At 36.8% G+C, this 27,734-nt stretch overlaps 1 protein-coding gene across 1 annotated transcript; it reads right to left on the bottom strand.

The window, feature by feature from the left end:
* Nucleotides 1–27: 27 nt before the first annotated feature.
* On the bottom strand, nt 28–26,426 carry LOC140773627 (phosphatidylinositol 4-kinase alpha 1). The gene is made up of 26 exons (XM_073116281.1): nt 25,305–26,426; nt 24,655–24,996; nt 24,411–24,572; nt 23,765–23,935; nt 23,465–23,623; nt 23,250–23,377; nt 22,302–22,608; nt 21,417–21,585; nt 21,021–21,238; nt 17,935–18,093; nt 17,666–17,848; nt 15,012–15,542; nt 14,531–14,890; nt 13,062–13,276; nt 10,319–10,499; nt 10,068–10,204; nt 9,793–9,946; nt 8,365–8,631; nt 8,132–8,209; nt 7,915–7,962; nt 6,290–6,456; nt 5,964–6,159; nt 3,613–3,753; nt 1,344–1,552; nt 1,109–1,270; nt 28–469 (listed from the first exon to the last, which is right to left on the bottom strand). Exons 1-26 carry the CDS (start codon nt 26,190–26,192, stop codon nt 211–213), a joined length of 5,991 nt encoding a protein of 1,996 aa, XP_072972382.1. The 5' UTR covers nt 26,193–26,426; the 3' UTR covers nt 28–210.
* Nucleotides 26,427–27,734: the final 1,308 nt, after the last annotated feature.

Genomic DNA, 27,734 nt, shown 5'->3' with positions numbered 1-27,734 from the left:
TCAATTGGAGAAGAAAACATAAACCAGTTCTTTTGTGGAAGATATATTTTATACTTCTCTAAGAAAGAATAAACGTTTAATATGTTACAAAATCTTTGTTACTCTTCTACATTTCACAGCCTCACGAGCCATAGAACCAAATAATAAGTTAGCTACATGGTGTAAATGGATTCATTTGCAATATACAATCCAAACAAGAGGAGATGCCTACTACTTCTCGATCCCCTGCTGCAAGTACTGTATCAAGTCATAGCCAGCAGTCGTCCACTTGTTGTAAGCGTCAACACAAGTTCGTATCATAAAATTAGCTGCCTCGCGATCATTCATCTCTGGGTGGAACCGCTTCCGAAGATTACTTATAGGATCTCCCCTGCTAAAGCATGGGAGTCCGCTATCCACCATCAGCAGCACAGTGGTTATAATGCCGTTCATATGTCGCCGTGCTGCAAGGTATCCCTTGACGCACAAGCTGAGAAGGATGCAGCAATTAGAAAAGATGACCAAGATAGATAGGGCGACTTCATAACAGGAAAACAAAAGGTTATACATAACAAAAGATGGCTTGGGTTTTACATGTGATTGCTTCAATTGCATCATTTACGTGAAATTGGTCATTGACAGGTATAAAGTATCGTGACAAACAATTGTTCTCAAAATTATGAATAGTCCATGAGGTTGCCCCATTTAGCTAATTATACATAAGAACAAATATCTTACCACAATGAACTTGTCATAGATATTTTAAATAGAAGCATTATACTGATGCTCTCTTGATGTGAAGAGCATAGCCATGATCGAATGACACTTGGGCAATAGCAGCAAAAGTTTGGCTCCGTACTAAAATGCTAATTCAACTAGGGTAATCTTATTGGGTAAATGGATTACTCCTTCCATGACAACCTTCAAGTCATATTCATTTATAAATAATTTTTGCGGAAAGTTCATTTATAAAACTCTTTTTGAGAAAGTTCATTTCAGTATTTTCAAAGAATATGCTACTCTGCCAGTATTTAATCTGGAAATGCTTAAGACTCAAGCATTCAAGTATTCACAACTAGGACACATGATGATCCTATCAATAAACAGCTAACAGAAAAGAATAACTTGCCTGACAAACTGGATCCAGGTGTCACTCTTCATTGATCCAGAAGGGTCGAGCAATTGAGTCATCTCATGACTCAACTTGAACTGCGCACTTTCAAATCGCATGTTTCCTCCTGGTGATGTCTCCAATATAAACCCAAAATCTATATGAACTAGCCTTCCCTTGCTGTAAATAGATGAAGGGATGAGTCCAACCATCTTTACTTACAAATGCATGTAAAAGAATAAACAAATCATACTTGTCAAAAAGAAGATTGCCATTATGCCGATCCTTTGGTTGAAGTAAAAGGCTAGCAACTGCATAACCAGCACTACTGATCATAAACATTTCACGTGCAGCTTCAAAAGAGGGAGAACCAACAGGACCATAGTCTTGCTGAAAAATCTCATATAAACCACCATCAGTGGTTTCACCCATTTGGTTTCTGCTCCGAGTATTAGGAACAACCTGCAATGTTGCTAAATTAGTAAATCTGCATGCCAGAATCATTTTCTGAACCAAAAATATAACAGCTTGATCAATTTTTTCAGAAAAAGAAATCGTCATGTGCAAATTATCTAAAATGTTCGCTCCAATGCAAGGAATTATATATACATAAGAAAATGAGCAATCAATTTGGTGCGTTTAACCTCACAATAGCATGTCACAGAGAGAAGCCAATAGGCCATTCACTTGACCAATCTATTCTTCAATAACCTCCCTGTGAAAGACTGACGGTAAAAGCAAACAAAATTGTCCATTGGGACAAATAGCAACCATGTACAATTTATAGAGCCACTGCTGAAGGATGATAGAACAAAATTACTGTAACTTTTAATATCTCAGCTAGAGGGTCTCTTTGCAGGTACAATTTTATGAGATGAAAGCAAATTTATTACTCCCCAGGACGTAAATAGAAATTCATTAACGTCCACAATCATGTTTCTGTTGTTGGATCGGAAGATGTTCATGGACATCATCCAGAATGGCAAATGAAAAACTGCATTTGTTGGCACAATGAGAAACACATATGAGTTATGATGGTTCAATCAAGACATTAGAACTGTCTACTTTCCAAGAGCTACTGAACTAGTTCCAAATTCTATTACCCAGAAATTGGGACAAAAAGCAGCAGGACCTAGGTCCAAATGAAATGCTGACAGGTCTTGTTCATGACATGCAAGAGAAAAATCTATTGCATAAAAAGGGAACGCAGTAAACTAGCGAACAAAAAGTATTAACATCCTAAGGGTAAACATCTTTCCAAATCCAGCAGTCGTTGAATTAAATAATGGTATGAAAGAAAGGTAAAGGAAAAATGTATCAGATTGAATGCAATAAATCACTAGCACTTGTGTGTAAAACCAAGTTTCTTCCTCTATATATGAGTGTGATGGCACCTCAGCGACAAGAGATGTGCGACTCAACACAGAAATATCAGATTGAGGGCCTGTCCTCAGCAAAGGAACTCCCTCCTCCCTCCCTTTCACCAAACCCTCAGGTTTTCCTCCCTCCTTGCGACAGATTCATTGGCTCTGCCTCCACTCCCTCACCAACCGACTGGCCATACCTCCCTTCTCCCAACCTCCTTTTGATCGCACCTCTCCTCTATCCCCCATGAAAGAGGTAAGAGTGGTATGGGCGATATTTGAAGAAAATAAAATCTCCAAGTTAGGTCAAGCTTGATCAGGCTTCTATGCCAAGCCTGGGATTGGGTGGTCAGGCTTAGCCCCATGGAAATTGTTTGACGTCCAGGCCTAGCCCCAAATAGCATTTGGATCTACCCTAACTCATCTAATGGATATCCCTAAGCAGGTTATGACGCACTCTAGTTTAGTTGCTTGATGCAAAGTTAATGCAATCAACAAATGCTTTGCAAGGTCTCATAGAGGTGAATGAATATGAAGATGAGATAGATAATCAAGAACATACCTTCTAAGGTTAAATATCAACACTGATTTTAATAACCAAGTATTGCAGCAATTGCACGGTAATGATAAATAAGTAGAGTAGGTCAAATTAAGCTTATGCAAACTGCAGCGATTAAAAGAGAAAATTGATGACAAGAACACAATTAGCTCTTGAGCAATATTTCGTAGTTGAAAGTTGAAACTTCTAAGTGAAACAACATAGGATAGACAATATTGATCGAGTGGTAAGTTAAACATAAGATTGCACAAGTTGCTAGATAACTCCATAACAAACCCCTCAGATCTTTGTCTAACAAGAAGCAGAGCTCCAAATATAGAAAAGCAAGTATTTGGTACAAATAGTCTAGTCTGCAAAACTTATGACAAAAATATAATAATACTTAAAACACTAGATGGGATATATAAAGGTCAAAAGTATCTAAAACGTGAATAAAATACTCCCGTATAGTGCTCCTTGTTCCTCCAGAGGTCAAGCATATGCAAAAAGATGTCTCATTCAGATAAACGTAACAGGGATAACCAATATACATTACTGTAGCAAGAATCTATACTTGAGAAAGGACCATCACCGAGGTATATATATGTATGAATTTTCACCTCAATTATGCCTCGTTCTGGCCCAGTGGGTAATACCCCATAAGGAAAGAGGTACAGATTTAATCCAACAGCTTCAAATATGTCCCTCAGTAGCGCAATCACTTGAAGAGCAAGAACATCTTGCCGACAATCATCACCAACCTGTGGTAGTAAGAATTAAGAAATAGTTTGCATCGACACTATATTGGTATCTTGACAGAAGTACAAAATGCAGTTCTCAAAACAAATGAAATGTGAGTGCTAGAAGTAATAAACCCAATTTTTCCTTTTCTTCATGCATAACTTTCAAGAAGTAATAAACCCAATTTACTTAGGGTCCATTGCGCAATGGAATAAGGAAAAATTGGGATCAAGATAATATGAAGACTTATCCCAGAATAAAGAAAATTTTAATCCTAATATCTTGTTAGGTGTTTGGTTGCAAAAAAAAAGATAAGTATTCGGATAAAAATATGGGATAAGATGGTGTTTGGTTGTGATAGTTGAGACAAGTAATAAAAATAGTCAAATTGCCCTTATTGCTCTTTTCCTAGTTTCACATAAATAGATATTCCTTATTTCTTTTTTTAGGAAGATGGAAAATAGGTTTAAAATTAAATATCAATTATTATTTTATTTTATAATTATTATACAACCTTCTCATGATTAATTTTAGAATTCTTGACCAAAACATATTTTGGTTAAATTCACAATAATTTACACAATAAATGAATACCATCACAAATAGTGTCACAGATGAGCATCCCATACCAAAACATTTTAACCAATACTTTGAAAAGCACAAGTTGCAGGTAGTCAACTCACTAAATAACACCAAGGAGGAAGGCCGACTAGAGCTATCAAAATTATTAGGCTTGAGCTCGGCTCAATAAGACTCAATCAAGCTCGGCTAGAAGATAATTTCAAGCCAAGTTTGATCTTCAAAATAGGCTCGAAAATAATTTCAAGCAAGCTTGATCATAAACTGACATGATCAAATAGGTTCAAAGTATTATTATTATTCATTATTCTTTATTATTATTATTATTATTATTATTATATATAATATGAGTAATACCTTCTATACTATACTATAATTTTATTATATTCTAAGATTAACTTAAGTGCATTGTTATGTACTCTAATCTTATAGAGTTTAGTTTTAAATTTTGATCTTCTCATATCTTTTCTAAATTCATAAATATCGCTATTAGTTTATATTTTAAGGCTTGAAATTACTTATTGAATGGCTTGTTTAGGCTTGAACTAGAAATTAGCTCGAATTGAAATAATTTTAATACAAGCTTGATCACAAATATAGGGTCGAAATTAATTTTAGAAATTAGCTCGAATTGAAATTATTTTTATACAAGCTTGATCACAAATATAGGGTCGAAATTAATTTTAATTTAAGCTTGATCAGAGCTAGGCCCAATCAAGCTCGGCTTGATTACACCCCTATGGCCAACGCCTAAGGCGGTCTAGCATTTTAATATATAAAAAAATAAAAATAATTATAAATAATAATATGATATATAATATATACTAATTTTACATATATAAAACTTTTATAAGTGTAATTTACAACCATAAAAAGCAATTACAATTTCAACACAAAATATGTACATAATTATATATATGCATGTATGTATGTATATATGTATGTATGTATGTATGTATGTATTTTGTTAATGCGTCTAAAATAATGGTTGGGTGCATGACAGCTAATGAGAGGAGAGATAAAACAGTGCATGTCATATAGAACGTGGCCTTTTGTAAGCTAGTGAGAGTGTGAAGAAGAAGAAGAAGAAGAAGAAGAATACAGGCAGCCTTGTTGGCCCAACCATTCAAACCACCAACACCTACTCCATTTGTGAGCTGGTCAGTGCTCTGACCGACCAAAGCGGCCTTGGCTGCTTTCAAAATACTGACTTTTACCGTAAATATATTCTAATATATTGCTAAGTATATTATAATTACATTACAATGTAAGGATTTGTATCTAAATTGAGATAAAGATTGGTCAATCTACTATTTTACCAAGGGCAAATTAATCATTTTTCCTTTTCAATAAAAAAGTGGGATAAACCATTTTTTATCTCAAAAAAAACCTAGGATAATGTTAACTGGATATACAAAGTTTATCCCCTTTTTTATCCCAACAATTTATAACCTGTTTGGCAATGAATTTTGGGATAACAGAGGATTTATCACCGATAATCCCCTTTATCCACTTTTGCCAAATGGGGCCTTAAAATATACAACTTTTCCATGGGTCGGAATTGAAAGGGTGAATGATATCAAGAAAGAAATCATGAACAGATTGTTTCTAGAACTTTGATGCCAAAACAGCCAAAGCTAAAGCAGCTTACCTTAAAAATACAAGCCTGTGGCTTCACATCATTAGGATCCCCATCCCTATCCACCACATTAAATGTAATCATTATAGGAACTTTTGCAGCCGACTGAAGTGGAATACCACTGTCAACCTGGATGCTTCGAACAATCTTGCTTGTTGCAGTAGGCAGATAGAGGTCATCACCTTCCACACTAATCTTTTCCAACTCCCTGCAAACAAACATCAATTTTCTGACTATCCAACCTTTCCCAGACCAGCATTCCAACAATTTTCCACTTATCACATCAAGCCCACTAGGTCGATAAAATATAAGGACATAAGTTTTATCCAAGCATATACCTTCTGATACCGGCTCTTCGCTCTTCCTTAGGTAGTGGAAAAAGAGCACCAGAAATAGATGTGACTTTGTCAAAAAAGGAAAACTCTCTTTCAAACATATCACGAGCCTCAGGAGTGAAACTATTGATGATTCTCTCTCTAAGAATAGGGAGTATTGCCTGGAAGGTCTGGAAAAAAAGAATAGACTCAGGCAAGTGCAGCATTAGAAACTAAAAATAAAAATGAAAAATGATAATTTCTGCTGAAAAGAATGCAATAAAATCTGAGTGAAAAGTAAGGACTAAAGACAACACTAAACATTACTCACTGCTAAAAGAATCCTAAGTTTTTAGTACCATTGTGGCATATCTGCACTATGCAAAGAAGTTGCTAAAAAATCATTTGAGCTCGACAGGCTATCACAAGTACTTCTGATCTTCTTTATCTAAATGAATATTGTAAAGCCGCAGCATTTATATTTTATAGACTGTAGATTAAGAGCTTTCTTTGGTGGTTATCATTTCATTTGACACATTGAGGTTATTGAGACTAGATTTGACAATTTACAAAGGATTCCGGCCTCTCGACTAGATCGACTACAAAAGCTAACTAGTTACAAAAGCAAAGAAGTTAAGCAACAAGTAGAGAGACTTTCATATGGTAATTATTGATTTGCACAAAACCAAACCATGAGTTCCAAAAAAGAAATGACCCTCCAGTTGATAAATTGAGGCCACCTATAACAGACTACCACTATTTTGAGGAAAATCAAAAAAGCCTGCAGCGGCAAGACTATGTCCATATACTCTGGCTTACAGCAGCATTCAGCACTAATTCCTGGTTTACGTTAATCATAGAGGAATTGACACAAGATAATCAATATAAGGTTCCATACTATATGTTGTTCGTTGATTAAAGTTTTAGTCCATTTGCTTTATTCTTGCAAATACAAATGCTTAAAAGTTCCACCAGAGTTGATAATTGAGCATGTTTAGAAGATATATGTTCCATTGTAATGCCGCTGGATTATGTTTTTAGTTGAGGAATCATACTGGTGATTCTTTTCTAGTGACATTTGTTTTTTTTTGTTTCTTCCAGAAAATTAGTTTGTTTAAATTGACAATTTTCCTACCTCTGTAACTTCCTAGGGGTCCCAGGACGCCATGATTTTTGTGACCAATGCTTCTACCAAAGAGTGATGTCAATCACTTAATATCAGGAATGCATTCTTTTTTGCTAGAACATTATAAATTATAGCACATACATTGATTAACCTTCTTCAAAAGCTAACTGCTCTACATGATGAAATGCAAGGATTTAGTATTCCTAGAATTTTTATCCCCAACTTTATTGAAAGGGCGACTTTTCAAGTTCTACCACAGCCCAAGAATTACCTAGACAATCTTTAAATGAATTACAATTCAATTGTCTTGTCTTGGCTTGGTTCACTATATCATATATTATTGCAGAATGCAGAATACTTTTGTTTCCCTGTTTTCTCAAAGAACTCTAAAGTCTTGATGAGCTTATCATTGAAGTAGAAAATCTCTCGTGGTAAAAACACAAAATCACATGTACAAAGCATGCCAAAGCTTTCATGGAATCATGGATACAACTTAGCTAAAGGAACACCCTTCACCTCTTACCTTTGTACCATCTACTTCTTTTCCAGGATCAACAGTGCAAGATTCACCCTGCCATTCACAGTTTCCAAGCAAATGTCACAATAAATCGAAGAAGAAAATAGTTCAGCCAATTAGATTGATGTGTGAGTAATTGAGAACAAAATCTATTAGAGATAAAATCATACAACAAATGCTGTGCTTACGGGTTAAAATTATTCAGTAAGAATTAAAGCTTCACCTGAAGATGCCATATCAAGATATGAGCAAATATGTTACTTCTTCGGGCAGCTCCAAGCAAGTATCCCTCAACTAACTTCTGCAAGAATTGCAATGAGTGAATGAGAGACAGAAAACAGTCAGGGTAAAAAAATGGGCGTTATAAGCAGAAACTAGGACTGTAAGATATGCGTTGATAGGAATCAAGCACGGACATAATTACTGAAATAAATATTTGTTTCAGAGAAAACTCACCCCTTCATCGTACCGGAGAGCCTGTACTAGCTGCGGCATAAAAAATGTAACACGTTCTGGTGGATAAGACTCCAATACTCTAAGAACATAGGCCATAACGCGTGGATGGCCCTTGAATGGAGGAGTAAGAAATTCAAGAGCTTGGGTAATAGAACAGGAAGCCCAATGCGGTAATTGTTGCAGTAGTACAGAGTTATCTTCAACTGCCTTTGGAGTGACAAAAAAGGGTAATGCCTCAGGTACAGTACGAATCTCTAATATGTGGGTCTGCAAAATAATCAACAGATGTCAGATATAAAACTGGAGATATTTTAGCAGAACATTATAAAATAATGAATGAATCCAATGATAACTTTTTCTCAAGTTGATGATGCAACTGCTCCAAAATTAAAATATCCAAGAGAAATTAAGGAAAAGAACAAAACAGAAACTCTCAGGACTATTTAAAGATGATTGTCCTCACAATGAAACTTGCAACACAAATTTCTCTCCCATTAAAAAGGAAAAGTCCTCTTTTTACTTGTTAATGCCACTGGTCTATCCATAACAAATTAAATGTTAAAGATAACTTTGTCTTATGTAGGGTAGGTTGTCAGATAACTAGCTTTTTTTTGAGTCACTTGCCAAATTTATGTGTAATACTCCAATTTCTTCATAAGCAGGGTAGGATACAAAGAGTTAATCCTAGCAACTGATGATCAGTAGCGCATTTATTGGACAAAATTATACCAAGAGAAGGTAAACACCGTTTGGATTTCAGAAAGGAACATAATTAACTCAAAGAACTTAAGGGAACCAGCAAATTTGAGAATGGCTTAGTAGCTACTAAAGGCAACCAAAGAAAAGAGAAGGGGCAACATTGTGCATCATAAGCTGCTCTACATTTGAAGAAATTAAACCATAGGATAGGATACATGACTTAAAAGGATATCACAAATAGAATCAAGCAAGAATAAGGAAATCACAACAAAGAAACCATGTACTTGTTATTGTCACAACTCATGACATAAAAGCTAAGCAGCACATTTGTTTTGTCAAAATGGTGAAGAAGTTCAAAATTCTACAACTTTTTATTTTGGCTTGCTATTATAAAGTCTAAGAAAACTTTTAACAAAATTAGAAAGAGAACTTTAATGAATGAAATTGTCCGCCACAAAAGGAGAAAAAGAATCTCTCTGTGGATCTCAAAGAACCATTTTATGATCTAGATTTCAAGGGTTAAAAGAAGATAGGCTAAAACGAATAGAGGCAAGGAACTAAGGAAGAAATGCATTATTTCCAAAAAATGGTTCTCCTCTTGTACCAACAGCAGATGGTTTAAAAAAAAAATCTTTTGAATTTGCAAGCTCATTTTATTATAGTCATGGAACCAGAAATACTACTTAATATTCTCCAAAACATGTGCACATAAAACAATACGGAACATACTTGAACTAACTGAGTTACTTCGGATATCACAGTTGAATTAGTAGGAAATCTTGCTGTCAACGAGAATGCAATACGAGGATCAACAGAAAATGCAGTTCTGACATGCTCAATCCATTTATCTGAGCTAATTTTACTGCGAGAAGATGTGCTTTCCCTGTGGATAACCATAGATAAAGATGATTCACAATGTGACAAAAGTTGACAAGATTAATGGAACTAGGAAGTAGAAAAGAGTAACTAAATAAAAATGAACCAGATGATTTACTGAAAAGTACTTCATATTAAACGGTTGTGCCCAGACTTCAACCCTGTCAGCTTCATACTGACAAAGCATTATAAGAAGTTGCTTACGCTTCTCCCTTCCGAGGGCATAATTATCCATCATTCCCCATACAGGATGGCTTAGATCAGTCTGCAAAGCAAGTGTACAAATGAATTTAAAAGCACCAAGGAAAAAGGATTTCTACCCTGCCAAACAATTCACAAGAATCTTCAAGAGAATAAGTCAGCAAACTTGAATATATACCATATTCATAAATTCATTTTCGCGTCCTCGTGCTTTCAAAGATGAATCAATGGAACCATCCACTCGCTCGTTCAGAAGATGATGGACAAATATTGAAACAGATTGAGCCTCACTTTGGGTAAAACTCTTGCTATTTGTTTCATACCACTCGGGCCCATAAGCAAACCATCCCAAAGCAGCACTAAAACACAAAAAGAAGAAATACAGCAAAGCAAATGAATTACAATTGCATTATCGACATGAAATGTACATTGATAAAAGAAATATAACCAAGAAGAAACTTAACATGTATAAATCAAACACTACGGGTTCGTTTGGTTGCGAAATAAGAAAAAATTGGAATTGAGATAAAAAGATAACTTAGTCAGGAATAAATAAAATTTGTATTCCAATTCTAATTTTGTGTTTAATTGCAAAAAGAATGATAAGTGATGGAATAAAAATATGAAATAAAATGGTGTTTGGTTGTGATAGTTGGAATAAGGAATAAAAATAATCAAATTGACCTTATTGCTCTTTTCCTAGTTCAATGTAAATAAATATTTGTTTTTCTTCTTTTCATTGGAGAAATATAGGAAATAGGTTTAAAATTAAATACAAATTGAAATTTTATTTTTCAACTAATATATTCTTCTCATGGTTATTTTTTAAATTCTTGGCCAAAAATTAATTGAACTTAATTCATTATAATTTACAATATAAATACCATCATGAATTGGCACCTCATATCAAAACATTTTTCACTCTAAAATCTAAACATATTCTAAAGCGGTAGGCTTAGTACTGAAGATGGCAAATTGGTTATTTGCTTTTGGAAATAAATGGGTGACTTATTCAAAAAAAGATCCCTACCAAAACATGGAACAAATATATCTGAAATCAGGGGGTTTATTCCATTTTCTTATTCCAAAGCTTTATCCCACATTTGGCGTGAAATTTTTTTTCGAATAAAGGCAGTTTATTTTGGAATAGCACACTTATTTCATTTAACCAGACAAGACCAATGTAAATACTCTACAAGCTAGAAACTCTAGAGTAATGGTAAAATGATTGAATGAGCATGTTATAAAGAAATAATGACAAGCTTTAGTTGTGACCTGCTGAACATGTGCATTGCAAATATGAAGCCGGAGAAGAAGAAGAAAAGAAACAAAAAGCCAGAGAGTCTTCTCTCATTAAATGACGTATAGAAAGAATCAACTCTAGACTTTAGAGCCTTTGCCTTCATTCCCAGATTTTCAATATGATAAATGAGATACTAAAAAACAGAAAGAAACTCATGCCCCACGCAAGACAATCAGCACAGTTTAAGTAGGTTTATGTTGTCTACACTCTAGTCTAGATATCTTAAGAGAATATATATGTATGTACATGTTTGATTGTTGCACATTTGTGTGATTGGTAATCCAAATCAGAAATTGGAATAAAATTGAGATAGGAGATCATTAATTTGGTAACGATCAGATTATTAAAAATGACAATTATATAGTTTGCTTTTCCGGGACCCACTTTTCTAACCTTGCAGCCAAATGCACCAAGACTTTGTCAAGACCCTCATGGTTGGGCTCAATGTTGCAACTCGCCAGTATAGTGGAAAGAGATTGGGGTGTAGGTAGAGGCAATCATTGAGCTGGCCAGACCGAGTTTTCCTGGCCAACTGGCTTAAGTATTTATTTACGACCCGACCCACCAATCACTCAGGCTGAGCCGTGTTTGGACCGGACTAGAATACTATAGTCATCACCGTTTACTAGTCCATAAGATATCGGACTTGGCCGGGTGTAATGGGCCTAACATATCAGGCCGAATTTAAAAACTATTATATTTCTTCAAGTCGAACGTAATGGGCTTCCATGAAGATAGTTTAGTTATCTTTCACAAAAATATACTTATATATATTGATATGCAATTTATTAAATATCAAACTAATAAAACCATGAGTAGTATAATATAGGCATGCATAATGGGTCAAGCCACAAGCGGGTGTAGCTGGTTGAGCTTTCAGGCTAGGCCGGGCAAGCAAAAGCTTAGTCCATGCGGCCATTACCATCTCTGGCCTGAGTCAGATCGAGCTTAGCCTAGTTAAAATACAGGCAAGTTCGGGCCTAAGTGTGTCAAGCTTAATGATCATCTCTAGGTGTAGGACAAGGGAGGTTAGGAGGGATGGGAGGTGGCCATGGCCTTACATTTTCCAACTTTTTGCTGCTACGGTGGTGAGAGAGGAGCCCAAGGCTAGGGTTTGGGGAAAGAGGGGAGAGTTGCGGATAAAAGGATGACGTGGCACCATAATTAGGGGATGGTGATGACCTAGCTTGTGAGATGGGAGAGAGAAAAACCTTATTTCTGTAAATAACTTGGAATTAGAGGTATTTTAGGAATTATCTAGAAGCATTTTTAGATATTTCTAGGTAAAAGATTGTCTCCTTAGAAGCCAACAATACAGGATGTCCTATGATCATGATAAAAATTACATAAAGGTAGTTACTAGTTAAAAAAAAGCATGCATAAGGATACTGCATTCTTAAATAAGACCTAGAAGACTAGAATGAGTAGCTTGACAAAGCTCACTGATCCAGTTCTTTCCTCATAAACAATTCCTTACCAGTAGAAGTGTAGAACCAAACTTAGGAAGGTCCGCATAAGCATGTGTGTGGGAAAATATAAAGTAATTAGATACAAGAACTATGAAAGAGTGTCAGCTGAAGAGTACTCAAGCAGAAGCACAGGAAAAAGCAATTATTACCGATAAACCCTATCCTCCAACAGCTGAAGACCCATTCTACATTTCTGCAAATTATTCTGGGATTGACATGAGCAGAACTTTAACCCAAGGAGCATTGCAGTGAAAAATGTACCAGTTGCAGCAGGATGATGAGAAAAATGCAGAGGTGATTTCATCATTCCTTGCAACATCCGACCCAGAAGTAGAAGTTGCTCAATACTATCATGTCGAACAACCTATCAGCAACAAAGAGTAAGATGTACTAGTAAAGAAGAAAAGTGAAATAATCATTGAACACTGTAAAAGACAAAAGCAACATAAATGTGGAAACCAGTGATTCTTAGGCACTTATTCTAAAAGACTTTACAAGCCATGAGACAATAAGGACTGACCAATACGTATAAAGTACCAAAATATCTTGAGAAACATTTGATTTTGAATTTCTAATTAGCAGGAACATCCTTATAAGGATATAAATGTTACTCAGGTAGTTTGTTAAATGTTTTAAAGTAAATGATTCAAATTGTTCTTATAAGTCGAGAAACCATGCTTTTGGATTTACAGGAACTAATTGACTAATCAGAGCATGACAACTTGTCTCAAAAGAAACTAACATAACCTTCTAGTAAAAGTGTCAATCTACCATGCAAGGAACAAAAGTTAGACAAGAATGACTCTTCATGCTTCAAGGAAAAGCTTAAACCAGCATTAGCCCCTTTTGTAGCAATTAGTCTGTGTATTAAATTACAAAATACTACAAACATTAATTTTCTGTTTTTCAATACTTCAAATCACTACTCATCAATGGACCATGATTTCATGATATGGTACTCCATTGGCTAACAGACAACAGAGATTAAAATTCATATGGCATAGTTTACTATCAGAGCTCAAAATTAACTCAAAGTTTGAAAGTTCTTATTTTACTATCAGAGGTAAGGCTATCAAAAAAGCTTGTGAGCCGAGCTGAGTTTTTTAGCTCGAAACCTTAATCGAGCCGAGCCGAGCTAGAGTAAGCTCGCTCAATCTCGGCTCAAATTAGTTTGAAATATATTATTATATCTAGCACAGTTGGTACCCAAGTTCAAATCCTACTTTCTCAATTTTTCAAGATAGTGTGTTGTTTGTTTTTAAATGAAGTTCCACTTTAGTCCCATATTGGAAACTAACAAACTTGAAATGGCCTTTATAGATAGTCTCTTAGACTATTAAAATGTGTTCTCTTAGACGATTAAAATGTGTTCACTCAAAATAAAATATTTAATATTTTAGACATGAGCCACTCAAACCGTTTACACCCCTAATCAGAGGATATGAATTTCAAGCTCAAAAATAAGGTGCAAAGAAAAGCTTGAAATAAAGCCAAAAGATTCAGATAATTTTACATTTTGATGGGTTGTCTGCACCAATACGACAGAAGGAAGAAAGACAAGTAAAAGAGCAAAGGGAAAAAACAAAATAAAGTTTAGGAAGTTGTAGTAGTTCCTAACCTCAAAACGGTCAATGAGAAAACCAAGCCAAAGTCGATGGGCAATTAGCCCTTCAACTGGATCCTTTTCAGGCAGCATCTCAGGCTCACCAGGAATGAGATGCGGTCTCAATTTTGCAGCAGGACCAGCAAACCTCATATCTGATGCAAATAAACCACGTTTTGTATCTATTGTCCACAACCATGCATCAACAAGTTCTGCAAGAACAAGTGGTCCCAGAGAAGGTGCTGCAGAAACTAGCCATGTCCATATAAAAATTCCAGTATCCATTGCCTCCGGGGTAGAAATATAAGCAGGACTCCAACAAAGAAGACGCAGAAGCTGAGAGAATCCTTCCGGGTTTAATTCAGACTCAGAATCCTGGGCGTATATTATTAGCATTCAGAATTAAGTTTAGAAAATGGAGAAAAGGAAAAAGTTCTAGTCGTAATGTGCAAAGCACAGAGAGGTTCATCATTTAAACAAAAAACAATAAGTTTACCATATTTGATAGAAGTAGTGCAGTAGCCTGCGAACAAGTTACACGAAATTCAGTTTTTTCTATGTGTAAACCCTTCTCTGCATTACTGACAAATTGCTGAAGGTCTTGGACAAATTTTGTAAGAAGGATTTCATTAAACGACTCCCTTCCAAGGTGTGGCTGTGGGGAGACCACTCCTGCTTTCAAGGACTGAGGGCCCAGACCAAATCGTGAATCAAGAGGTGAAATGCCAATACCGAAACCTCCTATGCTAGTAAAGAACCTTCTCATACCAGCAATTTCCCCAGCATGATTGCATTTCACTGTCGCACTCACTACTGCAGTTGAGAGCACTTCCAAAATAAAGCCTTCTGATACTTCCTTTTTTGCTCCTGATGCTGCAGCAGCAGAATCTATAACTGCAGGAATATTGGCTGTCCTAATACCACTCCAATCATTTTTCCCACTGGATATTCGTATCTCAGACAAAAGGGAAACCACATCTGATGCATGTTGTGTTCTTTGCAAAGCATTTGGTTTGCAAAAATTTTCCTGATAAAAGAATAGCAAAAGGTAGAAAACAACCGATAATTAGACAACTGAGGCCAAAAGAAAGTTGAAATTAGCATATCTAAATTCTAAGTTCTCAATTAATTATCTGACCAACATAACTCTAATATTCACACACTTCTGTAATTGGGTTCTGCCAGTCTTCCCACACCCCAGCTTTTATCCCCTCACCCTCACCCTGCTTCCCCACTCTCCCTCTCTTCTCTTCCCTCTCCCCTGTACCCTTTTGTGAATGCTCAATCAAATTTAATCCCACTCTTCAGAAAAAGAGAAAAATCTCTGATCTTCACACATTCTAACAAGATTACAATTAGAATGCTTCAAATTATGCTTGATTAGTAATTCCTATTACACTTTCAGCGCATGAGATTAAAAATAGATAGTCGAATGATAATCCATCCCATCAAATTCATGCCAGAAACCTAACATGAAGTTTAGTATCTAAATTCACAGTTTCATTTTCCACAAAAAAGTATTGCGATATATCGTCATATAATGCATTGATATAATGCTGATAACCATGTCACAACCTGACAGGAACAGCCAAATCTTACATGGAAGTCAAGATTTCTCCAATAAACTGCCATTATGTATGGAATCATTACATGAAACAAGGTCAACTAATGATGATTTGTTTACGATACTACTAAACTACCAAAGTTCTAATAGATAACACTTCAGTTGCTAAGAATATCATAGTGTAAAAAAACCTGGGATTGCCACACCAATAGCACAAGGCATGCTGACCTTGGCTCGGCAGTACTTATAGCTGCCATGTGTCGTGTTGAGCCGGTATGTCGTTAGTAGGGGTGAAAATAGATCAGACACAAATCAGACAGTGTTCAACCACATCCTGATTCATATTTTTGGCTCGGATTGAGTTCGAATTAAGGAGAATGAACGAATGGCAAAATTTAAAACTATATTCTAACCAAATAGATACGAATAATTTTTGAATATATATCAGATAATTTTCGAACAGAAGATTGGATCTTAAACGAACACAGATCAATTTTTAAATGAATTATAACCTTTCTTTTGGATACAATTAACACAAAATATTAAGAGTTTCAAAAAAATAATTTCTTGCTTATCAAATACATATAAAGTAAGCAAAATCAATCTCTACAAATAATATAAAAACATATTGTTAGTAATAATATCAATATTTATTATTTAAATAAGCAAACTAAAAACTGTAAATTGTTCAAAAAATATGCAAGCAAACGAATTATTTGACATCTGTATCAATATTGAAAAAATTATACCTGACCCATATCCATATTCGAGGTTTTTTAAAAGATATACCCGTGTCCGAATAGGTATCCGGGTCAAAATTAAATTTTTTGTCTGAATCTAGTCCAGATCGGGTCAAAGTTAATCTGACTCGTTTTCACCCTAGTTGTTAGTTTACTGAATAGTCTTTGACATGCCAAAAAACAATCTCCAAACCTTTCTAGGGCCTTAAATATATTTAGAGGCTTAATTAAAGTCATTCGACACTATATATTAGTGTGACATACGCAATTAGATTATGATCTCATGATTCTCCCAATTTTTCTAGGACCCTCTTTGTTAGGGCTAGGGCCTTCGGGAATACCAAAACTTCCCTTTGATTTCTAAAATTTTAAAGTATAACTTGTATAGATCAAGCATCAAAATGCAAAGTGGTATGGAAAGAGATGAAAGAGACCTCAAATTAGGTTTATTTGAAGTACGCATGGAATGGCACCACACCATGTAAGCATGACAGAACATTAGTTGGGTACAAAATATCTATTAAACAGAGTAAATACAGTAGCATTATAGATGTGAATTTCCAACAAAAACAATATCAATCAGATAATATGTTAAATGACAATATTATATAAATTCACAAGAACCCAAGAATATATAATTAATCCAAGCTCCTGCAGCTAGTATCTATATTAAAAATAATTGTTGTTGCGATAGTTGATCGAGAATATGGCATCACTATCAAAATAAACGATGAAGAGTATCTAGAATATCAGCTCAAATGGCCTTACTTTTCAAGTTAAGAGAAATCCTGTAAAATAAAAAGAATTGTAGACTTCTGGTTCAAATTTATCAATTTTTTCACAAACCTGTAGAAGGCCTTGTGTAGTACATGGAGCATATGACAGTGCATTAGTTATCCATTCACGAGCAATCTTTTGATACAAGGAACGAACAGTAGCAACCCAGGCAGGATCATTAACATGGGAAGAAGGTATCTCACTATGAACTGAAATTAGAAGCAAATCCAAACACGACGAGTTCCACAAAACCTGCAGATGCAATGTAATTACCATTCTCCAGCAGAACTAAAAGCTATGTAAGTTAAATTAGTATACCACAGAAGGATATCACCAACCTGTGGAAATCTTTCCTTAAGCTGAGTCAACAAGTTAACAGTAGTATCACGAACATGTTCATCCCTCTGTGACATGTTCTTTATGAGGAAGCATGCATGAGCAGAAAGAACCAATTCCCTTATATCAGCTTCTTGTCCTATTTCAGATATTCTTTCCTCCTGGATATTCAATCAGGTTCATTACTGTGCAACCCAGTCAATGTCTATAGCTAAATAAAGGTAGTACTTACAAAGCATGAGTTCATGAGAAATCATGTAATTCTGAAAGAAGGTATTCAAAGGAACAATACTATGTTTCCCATGAATCAAATTGGTTGGACATAAGAAATTGATTAAAAAAAATTATGATAGAATCATCAGCAACCAGGAATTAAACCTGCAGGTTCAATAAATAGTATGCCATTTCAGTTAGGTATCAGACAGTATGGGAACAATACTATGTTTCCCATGAATCAAATTGGTGGGATATAAGAAATATATTAAAAAAACTAATTATGATGGAATCATCAGCAAACTTGATAAGGAATTAAACCTGCATGTTCAATGAATAATATGCCATTTCAGTTAGGTATCAGACAGTATAAGAAAATCCGGGAAACTGTGGTGGTGGTATTTCCAAGCTTGACAAGAAAAGAATTAAAATTTGGTTAACAGCTATATCAAATTCACCGCCAGTGAAATGCAAGCATGTTGACATGCAACTAAACAAATTCAGTAGTGGAAGCCAACAGTGAACTATGATATGGTGTAGTCTTCAATATTAGGCAGTTACAATCAGTTGGTGGACAGTTGGGATCCAATCTATACAGGACAACAGAATTCCATCACAGGTTTCTTCTTTTCTTCTTTCTCACTTGCTTTGAAACTTTTACTTATAGTCACCTGAAATAACATCAGAACAGGGTTTTTAAACCTAAAACGGCTCTCACCCTTTAATTAATATAAGTTGACTGTAAATAGGGCTCCAGAACTCAAACTAAAGGTCACCCTGGTTTCAGAGATACATGAATGTCAAACTAAAATGCAGAAAATCATTAATGAACAAATAAGGCCTAGAATCTTGAGATCTTCTGGGCCAACTTGGGATGCCCAATAGCCATTTTGATGGCTCCTTCATAGCCAACCATATCAACTAACTTCAGTTACCCAAGAGTCTTGATTTCTTTTCTTTTGTAAAATGAAGATATATCTAATTTACATTATAAGTCACATTAGAGTATTTATTTCTAGTTAATTTGCAGTTTACTTTTGTTAAAACATTTTCCCACTAATAAATCAGTTTTATATCTTTGACAGGGTACCAGGCTGTTTCAAAATATCAATGTACTGGAAATGTAAGAATGGATGAATGCTTTACTGGCAGTTCTTGATTTCTCCTGAAACATGGTGTAAAATTAATACTGGATACAGATGCAACTTCACTTTTACTTCTAATTTCAACTTGTCTGCCATGTTTACATGAGACATATCTTGCAGGATAACTAATATCTCTCTGTAGATTGCAAACACAACCTTTCCAACTTGAAGCTGATTTCCAAAATAATGAACCGTTTGTCACTTTGTCTTCATTTCTGGCTTTTGATTTATGATTTGTTTGCTCCGATAACATAATAGAGAAACCTAAGATATCCAGCAGTTATGAACTCACGATCTGTTGATGGGACAATAGGACTACTCAAGACTGTCTAATAGAAGTGCTAAGGGATACTCATCTCTGGAACTCGACTTTCTAGCAGAAAAGAATTAAAGAAAAGAAAAGGCAAACCCCATGACACCATGACCTACTAGTCAGAGGCTTTATGTCCTTGACTAACCATCTAACCTGCAAAAATGAAGCTCTAAGTCCCATGAAACTGCTTCTCATGACACCACGCCAGCTAGCTAAGGTAGTCCATGCTGGCCGGGCCAACACTATCCTTGTTGGCAACTTGTGCATGTTACCGACAGACCTCATCCTAAACAACGTCATGTAATACAGCTCTTAAGCAAATTAGCACAATTGACTGTAGGTACTTTTGATATCGTATGTTCCAAGCTTGAATGCATCTTTCATTTTCTTGTCAATGCTTTACTACCTTGGATTTGCTTCCTTTTCATGAAAGTAACTATCATCTTGAACATCTTTAATTTATGAGGTAGTTCTCCTCAGAGGAACACTAGCATATTTTCAGCCATGTTATATAGAATAAACAAAATACTAAAACATTTGTAATCCAACATTGGAACAAGTTAAAAGGTAAAAACTAAAGTTATTCTATCATATTCCATGGAAGACATCCAACCAAGATCTGGTTATCTTTGATGAAAAATGTTGCATGTTTAACGACTTGGAGTAATGACCAAGCATGGCAAATTAGACTGATCCTGCTCCCACACGGGGCCATGTTTGGTCAGATCGGGATTAGCCAAAAATGCCCAATATAGGTTGTTTAAAGATTTAGGTCAGACTCAAAAATGGATCCAACTCATCATTAATTAATTTCTTTTAAAGTTCTCTCTCTCTCTCTCTCTCTCTCTCTCTCTCTCTCTCTCTCTCTCTCTCTCTCTCTCTCTCTCTAATACTTCACTGAGCTCATCGACTTCGCAATCAAGTAAACTCGAGTGTTTTTCTCTATTGTGTCTTTTCCATTTCTCCTCTCTCTCCTTCAGTTTAACTCCTTGCTCTCTCCCTCATTTATTGCTGCAAAACAGTGAAGAGAGAGATCTCTCTTCATCTCATTTCTACAACAATAATTTACGAGTGTAGAATTTACTATATTCAGCTTGAAATTTATCATATCTTCGAGTGAGCTTTTTTTTTAAGTTTTTTGGCTTCATATGTGAGTAATATTTATATTTCTTATTTTTCATGTTATTTTTATAAAATTTTAAAAATATATTTTTTTTAAATAATTTTTTAATTTTTATGTAATTAAAAATAGTATGATGTCGAATCGGCCTATACATATCATTTTTTCAAAAAGTCGTTCCCAATTCTCAGAACCTTGATAATGACTATTAGGACCATAAATGAAGAGCATTACAATCTTATGGAGGTAATTTCCTGTATAAGAGTACAAATTCAACCATTGGAAAGAGATAAATACCAGCCATGACACTGCTGTCTCAAAAGCCCTGTAAACGATTGCTGTCAAACACTGAAAGACTGCTGGCAGCAAGTTCGGAGTGAGAAGATATTCAAAAACACAACCGAATGCACTTCTTGATTTGCTTGAAGTAGAGTTAGTAGAAAGTAAGCCACCATTACAACTAAAACGAATTATCTCCAAAAATGCAACTGCAAGGAGATATGTAGCCTTAACACCTATTGATGAAAAGAAAAAAGAGAATATATAAGATACCATAAAAGGTATTTAGCAACATTTTGTATCTAAAATATTCAACACAAAGATAAAGAACAAATCGTATGAAAATTCTAGGAATTTCTAGAAAGGTTATAGACAACCAAAAAGAAGCTCTGAACAAAAAAATGGCACTTGAACCTGAAATTGTACTCATTGCTGCTACCTCAACTCGACCTCCTAAAGCAGCAGAAAGTGCAGCTCGCTGACCTACAGCAGCCTTCTCATTGCCACTACCTCGACGACTACCAGGGTTATGAAGAGCATTTAATTCTAGCTCATCTTCAAGCCATTTCACTGAGCTCACAACCTGTCACAGAGAAAGGTAAAACGGATATACAGGTAAAAACTAAAAGTATCAAATAGCAAAACCCACACAAACACCTAAAAGCAGAAATCAACTCTGTGTCCAGTGACTCCAGTCAAACAATATTGGAAGATTATTTCATCAGTGGGTTCAGTGCAACTATAAAGTTTGAAAAATATTTTTCATAGCTAGAACAGTACATGCTAGCATTGTAGTGGTCCAACCGTAAAAAATTCTGAGGCTAAATATAAGAGTAGAATTCAGTCATACAAAAAGGATGTCCCTGAGAACAAAGAGGCATTTCAAAGATATCAACAATCAAATGCTGGCCATCTCAAGAAGAGAGAAGACTTCTCTTCTCTCCCATTAATCTACACCCACTCACATCCCTGACGGATATGGCATAACGTGAAATTCACTTCTCAAATCCAATTAATTATACTCGTCAAAACTGGTGTTGGTACTGGTTTCACAAGATCTTGATAAAGTGGATGTGAGAAGCTTTCAATGGGTCTAATAGTTCAGAATGCAGAATCAATTATTCTTCAACCAATGTAATGGCCTAAGACAGTAGCCACTGGCCACCATATAAAGGGCAGAATAAAAGTATATCAAACAACAGATGTTTGCACAGATATATATCTTCAACTACGAAGAACTTCAATAATTAGAAGGGCAGTCACCTTTTGTCCCTTTTAGCTGCATCAGATCTTACTTACCAGGGGTGGAGTTCCTTGTGCAATATGCTGCACTGCAACAGACCATAGACTGTTCCACATATACGGTCCAGCTACAGCTTGAAGGCAAACAGCACTGATGCTTCCTAAACTGTTTAATGAACTAGAAATGGATTTCGAAGGCATCTGATTTTGTTGAATCGGAGGAGCTAATCCAAATAAAACAATATAGAACCACAGGTTGCGAAACAATTTCAAGACCGAAGGTTCGACATTGGAAGCAGGATCAAAATCAGAGCATATTTCAGCAACTGCTGGAAGTAAAGGACCTAAGAAATCAGCACCACTCCTGCAATAATCAATATCAAATTATGCACACTATAAAAAACTAATAGTTAAATGAAAAAAAGATAGGAGAGAAAAGAAAGACTCGAGTTGTTGACAGAGTAGCTTTACTGGAAAATTTAACAGCCCAACAGCCCAAGCAACCAGCCCATATTTTTACTTGTGTTATTTAGTCCAAAGAAAGGGGACTTATAAGCAACCTAGGCGTGAAACACCGTATAGGATGCGTGGTTTAAAATTAAGTTTTAAGGAAGTTGATAAGTCATTTGGATCTATCTTGTCAAAAAGAATATTACACCAAACAGAATGCCATTTAACTGAGATGAAAGAGTAAAACACTAGCAGTACATAGAAATTCAACAAAACATTTTCAAACCAAACAGTTTGTGAATAAGAAATTTTCAACAGTACCCTATTTTGAGTGTACAGGAATGAATGTAAGACTGTTAAGTAACAACTGACTGTGGTATAGAAGGAAATTCCATATTCTATTCTCAAACCATAAAGCTGATAGGCTAAAGGCATATTCAGAGAAAACAACAGACAGACACCTGAGCATATCCGCAGCTCCCTAAGCTGGATTAAAGTATCTACAAATTTAAAAAGCAAGAAGACTCAAGATGAATCGAGTATATAGAATTCCACCTCCCACTTTTTGATTCAGCAGCTAGTCCCACATCAGAGCACAATGACAATAGCCTATGGCGGTAGTCTGCTCTCAGTTTTGGGCTGGTGAGATGTGAAGCCACTAGAAGAAATCCTGCAGGAAGAGTCTAGAATATGGTTGAAGCAGTTAGCTCAAAAGATTGTAGCAGATAACAGGTTTTCAAGATAAGCTTCAGAAAGAACCTGCAACAGACCTCAACTCGCTCTGTTGTAGCTTCAGGTGGTAGTGTGTTATCATTTGCAGATCCCACATTCTTAACTTTATCTAAATAGCTTCTCGTCATTAATACAATTGTCTCGCGATAGGACTTTTCAAAGCCCAGACAAGCCACATGGGAGACTGCATCAAGTAGCTGAAATTTTGCAAAACAAACTGAGTCTATTTACAGTGCTTTAGCTGATGTAAATTACAAGTGCCGATTAATGAATAAAGTATGTCAATAGATGGAGAAATTGATACAGAACATGTACATGCTGAAGGAAAGTTTTCATACTCGGAGGCGCAATAAATTTGGAGATGAAGCATCACCCTCTTCTAAATTTTCTATGAACAGGGGCAATATCATGTCTACGACTTCCCACTTGTTGACAGATACACTCAAGTCTGCCAGTAGACGAATGAGATTTAGCTGCACAACAGGAACTGCTTGTTTTTCTTTCTCATCCTGGAATAGAAGGCTCCATATTAGTCAGCTCTCCCAATTATAGAATTCACCTTCAAGCAATACTCAAATGACAGGTCAAAAAAAGTTAAATCTTCACTACGGAACAGTAGGCCACAGTACATAATAGAACCAGACAACTGACGGAGAATAACAAAATTCACTGTCCAGTATAAAACTAAATAAAAGCAAAAACTATTAGAATTTTACAAATGCAAGTGAATCAGCGGTAAAAGAAAATGTATTTTATGGCAAACAAATATCTGAAATCTGTCAGGACAAATATTAGGACAAGACCAAGAACTATATAGAACTGAAGAATTCCGGTATTAGATAAGCATATGTGTTAGTACCAACATATATCAGGTCACACCATAGTGTCCAGAGACCACCACCAACAGTATTGTGGAAGTCTGTTCTAATCATGGTGATATTTCAAGAAGAAATCATATTTAGTACAAGATAAGGTAAAAGTAACCTGTTCCTCATAATCATTTCGTTCACGAATGCTTGCAGCCAAACCCATAATAAAAGTGTCAACAAGAGCCCTATCCTTGCTCCAACCAAACTCAATAATCTCACAGCTGAACTTTGTAACAGTTTCAAACATTGCGCCTGGACCACTGCCCGACAAATCCGCCTGTTCCAAGAACAAGAATCAAGCTAAATGTTTTTTTCTGGGAAATGCTCCATAAAACTAACACAAAAAGCAAGAAGCACACCTGAGCACATGTCGTTAAAACAAGTGGCTTCAAGGGGATAAGCAACACTCTTAGCAGCTGGCCCCCACGAGAGACGGTTATTTGGCTGATTCCACTGAGCAACGTGCTGAAGAGCTCCTCGCAGATCTTCAATTTTCGCCAAGAGGATAGTATACATGCTTCTGCAGCATCTAAGAGCGATGCAAGCGTCCGACGCAACACATCCTTGTTGGACTTACCATCTGTCTCCAGAGAGTTGAGGCTTTTTATTTGTACGATAGTCGCAGCTTGACAGCATGATATCTTTGTGTTTATTCTTGCTTTCAGTTGTGCCCCCTGTTCCCTCCAATCACGCTTCCGAATCTAATAATGCAAAATAACAACACAATGTCAAATCTCTCGCTAAACAAGACAGTAAGTACTCAGGTGGACAGTACCAGACCTATTCGAAGTCAACCCAAGATTATGCTCATAACAAACTGAAACAAGGGGAATGAATTCGAGTTTCCGGTGGATACGTAAACAAAACACAAATAGAGATTTATCATGTAACGAAACTAGTTGCAAAAGGCTATCAGAGCATGACTCGTGTACACGATCTCCAATGCACAAGTATAACCCAATGCGATTAACAAAATAAATGATCTGAAGCAAGACGTACGCCCACGTACCTTGAGGAAAGCCGGCAAAGACTTGAGCTGCTTCCCGGCTATCTTCCTGACCTGCTCCAAATGCCCCATTTGTATACTCCCCGACCTATCAAGAATCTGCCCGAACAACCTGAACGCAATCTCCTGCCTCTCCAAGCCTTCGATATCCTCCTCCTCAAACGCCACCACGTCCTGCCTCACGGCCGGCGACCCCCCACCCCCATCTGCAGATCCAACGCTACTCCTCCTCCCTATCCCCCCACTACCGCTCTCATCTCCCTTCGACGACGAAGCCGCCTCGCTCATTGCATCGTCCGCGACGTCCCGGTCCTCCTCCTTCCTCTTCCCCTTCGACGGAGTGCTATGGAAGGACGACGCGTCGGAGTCGTCAGAAACGGACGAGCCAAACTCCTCGAGGAGGCGCTCGGCGAGACGGCCGGCGTCCGCGGGGGAGATCGGGGGGCAGTTCTGCGCGGCGGCGGCGAGGAACGCGCGGGCAATGGCGGGGTCGCCTTCGGCGGCGTTGAGGACGGAGAGGATGGTGGAGGCGGAGGAGGAGGCGAGAAGGGAGGAGAGATCCGGGGAGAGGTCGGCGGCGCGGGAGGCGAAGCGGAGGAGGTCGGAGAGGAAGGGAGAGGGGCAGAAGGACTGGGGCCAGAAGGAGGAGTGGAGGGCGGAGGGGGAGAAGAAGCGGAGGAAGTCAAGAAGAGGGGAGGCGAAGGAGGGGGAGGATGACGGGAGGGGGAAGAGGGAGAGGAGCCGGGCGAGGGCGAGGAGGGAGTGGAGTTGGGAGCGGGAGGCGGAGGATGAGGAAGGAGGAGGGCAGCGAGAGCAGATCCACGCCATCTTGTCGGAAAGGAGATCGGGGTTTTGCGCGATCAGGTCGCAGAGCTCCGTGAGGGCTTCCATCGCGAAAGAAATCACGAAAGACGAAGAGAGAGAAATGTGGGACGTTTTTCAATGTTTCCCCTCTCGCTACGATCCGGTCATCGGGATGATCGATGTCGTTCTCTCTCTCTCTCTCTCTCTCTCTCTCTTCTCTTCCCTCACTTTCTTTATATGATGATTCCAGCCTCCAGGGCAAGGCGTTGAGGACCGGTTTGCCGGTGGATGCGGAGGGTACAGAAACGAGTACTCCGACAATCCTCTTAAATTTAAATTATGACATTTGGGTTAAAAAGCTGAGTGTTTTCCTTTTTTTAACCCAAAAATAAGAAAGAGGACAATTTGTTTACAAGACTAATAAACATATGCCTGTGTTGATCCAGAAAATTGACGACAGAACTCCCGAAATAAGCCTTCAAAATGGAATTTTAAGGATACGAGAAGGATGGTTTCCCCCCCTTCCCTTTCTTTCAAAGATGTTTACCCCCCTTCCCTGTTCTCCTCACGGGGAGGAGGACTGGAAACATCTCTCTTCTGATGTTATGCTTTTACAAAGACTTTCAATGGGAGCTTTATATTTATAGGTGGCTTCAGAAAGCTCTTTGTACGTTGCTAATGAAAAAGCTCCTTCGGCGTACATAAAAGGCATGATTTAAGTTAAGTATGTCGCACCAATGTTGTCATAATACAATATAGATGGTCCAGGAAGAAATATGCCAGGCTTGTGAAGTAAATACCCCCCAGTTAATAAGATACTTTAGCTGCAGTGTTGACAAGAGCATGACACTCAATTTATATATACTAGATCGAGATACTATACATTGTTTTCAAGAGAGTTAAGATAGCAAGTCTGATCCAAAAAATTTGTAGTAACCACTTGTAGTTTGCCGATCCATACAACTCTCTCAATCGACGTCAAACATAAAATAGATAAGGGAACATCAGTACACCGGCAAAAGGACCTCATAGTTAAGTGTATGCTTCAAATAGTGCGAGATGTAATTAACAATAACTCGATGTTGATCGGTACGTCGTTACATGTACTGGCATACTATATGTACAACAAAGCTCACACTAGGACATGTAAGAGATAGATATTGAATAATTGAAGCACTATTATCATGCTTCGATATATTTCTGGGTCTAAAAATGCATCTCCAGCAAACTGTGAGTGTGAGATACGTAGACACAGGGAAGACATTGGCTATTTAGCACCTTTGTCTTCTTCAAGAGATTTGATCAAGAGTACAATACAATGACTTTCAAAAGATAGGTAACACTGCAGTTACTATGCCCTTCCAGAGAGAGAGAGAGTATAATACCGTGATTTTTGAGAAAGTACACTTGGTGTGACATTTGAGAGATAATATAATAATGAAATGTCAACTAATTTGAGGGTTGTCCTCTCAACGGTGAATATATAAATTTTTTATTATTAATTTGGTAGTATAAAGTGAGAAGATGTATAATTATGAATTATTATACCAGTATAAATATATGCAGTTATTTAGTTACTACGTCAGTCAGTCAGTAAGAGGCTTATTCGAAAATAAATAAATTATTATT

The sequence above is a fragment of the Typha angustifolia genome, chromosome 13 (assembly GCF_048772165.1).
Source record: "Typha angustifolia cultivar Huaian chromosome 13, ASM4877216v1, whole genome shotgun sequence".
In the NCBI taxonomy this organism is placed as follows: Eukaryota; Viridiplantae; Streptophyta; class Magnoliopsida; order Poales; family Typhaceae; genus Typha; species Typha angustifolia.
Note: the sequence above shows the minus strand (reverse complement) of the source record. Positions and strands in the feature narration are given on the sequence as shown.

Excerpts from the sequence above, each read along its gene's own strand:
- LOC140773627 (XM_073116281.1), bottom strand. The coding sequence starts at position 26,192 with ATGGAAGCCCTCACGGAGCTCTGCGACCTGATCGCGCAAAACCCCGAT. Across the intron at positions 23,624-23,764 it reads CAAATTTATTGCGCCTCCGA|CTACTTGATGCAGTCTCCCA; the intron begins GTATGAAAACTT and ends GCAAAATTTCAG. Across the intron at positions 1,553-3,612 it reads CAGAACGAGGCATAATTGAG|GTTGTTCCTAATACTCGGAG; the intron begins GTGAAAATTCAT and ends GCAACATTGCAG.